The sequence below is a fragment of the Arachis hypogaea genome, chromosome 18, assembly GCF_003086295.3.
Source record: "Arachis hypogaea cultivar Tifrunner chromosome 18, arahy.Tifrunner.gnm2.J5K5, whole genome shotgun sequence".
Classification (NCBI taxonomy): Eukaryota; Viridiplantae; Streptophyta; class Magnoliopsida; order Fabales; family Fabaceae; genus Arachis; species Arachis hypogaea.
The window spans coordinates 90,317,029-90,321,336 of record NC_092053.1 but is presented as its reverse complement, the minus strand read 5'-3'; the positions used below and the strand labels follow the sequence as shown (position 1 = coordinate 90,321,336).

The following is a 4,308-nucleotide window of genomic DNA, read 5'->3' as shown; positions in this document are numbered from 1 at the left end:
GTTGATGTCCTAATTACATGAAGTCGCGACCATGTGTTAATGACATTCTTCTTTACCTTAGCATGATTATCACTTGTACTGCCCTCTTCCTTGCTCTATCCCTTTGAATTGCATGTTACCTTTCTTTTCTCCCTTTTCAGGCTGGCCACCACGAAGGAAAAGGAAAAGTTTCTAACTGGAGCAATAAACAAGTCTGCCACACAATCTTTGGAGAAAAAGCATCAGTTGGAGCCACCCATCCACTTGTACATCTTTGCATGCACCGAGGACGGTGCAATCTTTAAGTGTGGGGAGGTCGATACCGACTTCCGTGGGTTAGTACTTCCTGACTCAACACCAATGTTTAACTTTTTTTTTAAATTAGTTGTTGCATTTGCATGTTTGTTTGATTTTGTGCATATTTTACCACTTGGTTGAAGTAATATTTTCTTTTTCAAGAAACTTTTTATAGCATTTCACTAATTTGAATTAAACTTTTTGAAAAACTTGTTTGAAGAAATTTTAATTTGGAACATGGTTTTAGAGCTCGAACACACAAAACCAGTGAGATTTCGAGCCTACTTGATTGGTTGCATCTTATCAACCAATATTTTATTTTATTTTTTATTTTTTATTTTTTTGGTGTGTGTTGTTCTCTCTAAAATTGTGATCTTTGTCTTGCTTGATTCTATATTTCCATTGTTTAATGTATGTATGCACTTATGTGATTGAGGCCTTGTTTCACTAAGCTTACATACCCATATGGCCTTAACCTTTCATTATCCTTTGCAAATAAATTTGAGCCTATTTTACCCCTTTTATTCTTTACTTTAGCACATCATTAACTCTAAGTAGAAAACAATAATATCCTTAATTTGAATCCTTGGTTAGCTTAGACTAGTGAGAGTGCTTATGATTTAAGTGTGGGGAAATTGGGTTTGGAAACATTTGGTTTGAGAATTGAGTATGTTAGAATTTTCTGAAAATGTGAAAGAATGTTGAGAATATGTTTATGCATTCAATACCTTAATCATATGCCTTGAGAAAAGCAAAAGAAAGAAAAATTATGAAAAGAAAAAAGAAAAGAAAAAGAGCAAATAACAAAAAGGGGACAAAATACCCCAAAGTAAATATTGGTCGCATTGACAGAAAACCAGCGTATTAAGATTCGCAACCAGCGATTTCTAGGCTTTTTTTGACCTAGTTTTTGGCCCAGAGAATACAGATTAGAGGCTACAGAGTGGAGGAATCATCAGACACTTTTCATTCACAAAAATTAGTAGGTTTTAGATGTATTTTCTAGAGAGAGAGGCTCTCTCCTCTCTCTTGGATATTACAACGAGTTACTACCTCCATTGAAGACTTTATCATTCTAGTTTATTTTCTGTTTCCTTACTCTTTTAATCCATATTTACTTTGTTCAGAGTTACAATTGGATTATTTTCATGGATTGTTAATGCAAAGAGTACTTTTCCATTTAAATCTATTATTTGTTTAATTGTTTCCAATTGAATTTTAATTACCATGTTCCCTTTTTACTCCCTTTATATCGTGTAATGGCATTCATGTTAGTAAAGTAGACTCCCAACTTGACTTGGGAGTTGATTAATAGGAGACCCTTGAGTTGGAATACTCAAGAGCCTGGTGGTAATTGAAAGTTGTAGACTGGCCTTCTGATCACTAACGCTAGACCTTCCCAAGGGAGAGGACTAAGACTCGTGACAGACGTTGGTTCATGTACTTGACTTTCCCTTATTCAGTAAGGGTTAACTAAGTAATAACAACAATCTTTCGCCATTACTCTTGAGAGATTCCAACAAGGATGGAATTTCCAATTAATCTTCTCCTGGTCAAGGCATTTTTATTTGAATAGATTTTCTCCTCTTGACTTTGGTTGAGTAATTGGTGACACTTGAGTTATCAAACTCCTTTGTTGATTGATAATTGGAATTTGCTGGTTGATTTGGATTCCTCTAAAGCTAGTCTTTTCTTAGGAGTTGACTAGGACTTGAGGAATTCCATTGATTAGTCCACTTGACTTTCCTTTATTTAGTAAGGGTTAACTAAGTGGGAGCAATAAACAATTCCCATCACAATTGATAAGGATAACTAGGATGGGATTTCCAGTTTTCATACCTTGCAATGGTTTTCATGATAATTAATTTATATTTTTTTTGCCAATTTATTTCCTCGTTCCCTATCTTAAAAAAACCCAAAATGATACTTTTCCATAACCAATAATAAATCATACTTCCCTGCAATTCCTTGAGAGACGACCCGAGGTTTAAATACTTCGGTTATTACTTTTTAGGGGTTTTGTTACTTGTGACAACCAAACTTTTGTAGGAAAGGATTTCTTGTCGGTCTAGAAGCTATACTTGCAACGAGAACTTAATTGTGAAAATTCTAGACCGCGCGAGAGTTCAGTTCGTCAAAATGGCGCCGTTGCCGGGGAATTGCAAACGTGTGCCTTATTATTGGTTATTGTAAATATTTGCTTTTTCATTTCTTTGTTAGTGTTTCTAGTTTTAGGAGTTTATTTTCATTAATTTCTGTTAGTTTTTATTTCTTTTGCTACTATGAATTCTCACCCCTCTGGCTTTAAGTTTGATTCCAATGTTGTTGTAAGGAACGGGAAGCCATAATGAGAACAGGCATCAAGGTTGGAAGAATCAAAGATGGGAGGAGCCACAAGGATTTGATCAACCCTCTTGGCAACAACCCCCTCCAATGCACTATAACCAACAACCATTCTATGATGCATACTAAGACAATAGTTATGGTAGACCCTTTCGTGACAAACCACCTCCACCAAATTACTATGGTCAAGAGCCATTCCAGGGAGCGTACCAAGATGATGAATATGGTAGACCCCCTTGTAGTTACCAACAAGCCCCACCATATGCTTATGATCTACCTCCCCAACACACGTTTGAACCACCATACTCACAAGCCACCTACAACCATTCACCTCCTTATGATCCTAACCCTTATCCACCCGATCAACCACCCTATGAGCCATATGAACCATATATAGAACCACCCCAACCTTTATTTGAGTGTGTTTGTGGCTGAAAGGGTTTATTAATGAGTGATATATATGTTGGGCTTGGGCCCAACTTGGATCCGGTCCAACCCGTTAGCGTTTTTGGCTGGGCCAAACCTTTAAAATTAGCGCCCGATTTTCAAGTTTAATTAATTTTCTAAGTTTTTCTACAGTTTTTATCATTCTCACATAGTACCGGACAGATTTAAGCCAGTACTGCCGGTTAATTTACCGGTATGCATTTTTACGCAATTTTTTGCAAAAAATTACATTTTCCAACTCAGAAAAATCTACTGAGTCCAAAAATCATATTTAAATTTTCTAATTAACATTCAAAATTTTTAGATCCTATTTTGGGCAATTTAATTTAATTAATTAAGCAGTTAATTTGTCGCGGTTCTTACATTCTCCCTACCAAATAAGAAATTTTGTCTCCAAAATTTAGTGATTACTTGAGAATAGCTCGGGATAATCCTTCCACATCTCAGACTCCTATTCCCAAGTATGCTCTTCCACTCTTGCTCTCTTCCAAGCAACTTTGACCAATTGAACTTCCTTTCTTCGCAATTTCTTCACACTAGTGTCGTTAATCCGCACCGGTGTTACTTGAAACGTCAAGTTCTCCTTTAGGTCAACCGACTCAGGCTCTAACACATGAGCCACATCTGACATGTACTTACGGAGTTGTGACACGTGGAATACATCATGTAAGTTAGACAAATGCGGTGGCAATACTACTTTATATGCCACCGGCCCGATTCGCCTCAAAATCTCAAACGGTCTTATAAATCTCGGATTCAACTCCTTTGTCTTAATCGCCCTTCCGATCCCAGTTGTAGGAGTAACCTTTAGAAATACATGCTCGCCCATTTCAAATTCCAACGGTTTCCTTCTCTGATCCGCATAGCTCTTTTGTTGGCTCTGTGACACAACCAATATTTTTTATTGGGAGGATTTTTGTTGGTGTAGAACTATACTTGCAACGAGAATTAATTTATTTTGTGTGAAATTCTATACCGACACGACAATTTTCTTAAATCAAAATAGCGCCGTTGTTAGGGAGTTGCAATGGTGTTATATAGTTGGCTATTGTGAATATTGTGAATATGTTTCTTTTTGCTTATTTGTTAGTTTTTGTTAGCTTTAGGACTTTGTTGCTTATTTTTGTTAGCTTTTGTTTTTATTTGCTATTTTGAATTCTCACCACTTTGGCTATGAGTTTGGTTCAAATTATGTTGTAGAAAATGGGAGCTATAATGAAGATGTGCATCAAGGATGGAGCA

At 36.3% G+C, this 4,308-nt stretch overlaps 1 protein-coding gene across 1 annotated transcript; it reads right to left on the bottom strand.

The window, feature by feature from the left end:
- Positions 1-3,517: 3,517 nt before the first annotated feature.
- LOC112770147 (uncharacterized) lies at positions 3,518-3,895 on the bottom strand. The gene has a single exon (XM_025814559.1). It carries the CDS (start codon positions 3,893-3,895, stop codon positions 3,518-3,520), a length of 378 nt encoding a protein of 125 aa, XP_025670344.1.
- Positions 3,896-4,308: the final 413 nt, after the last annotated feature.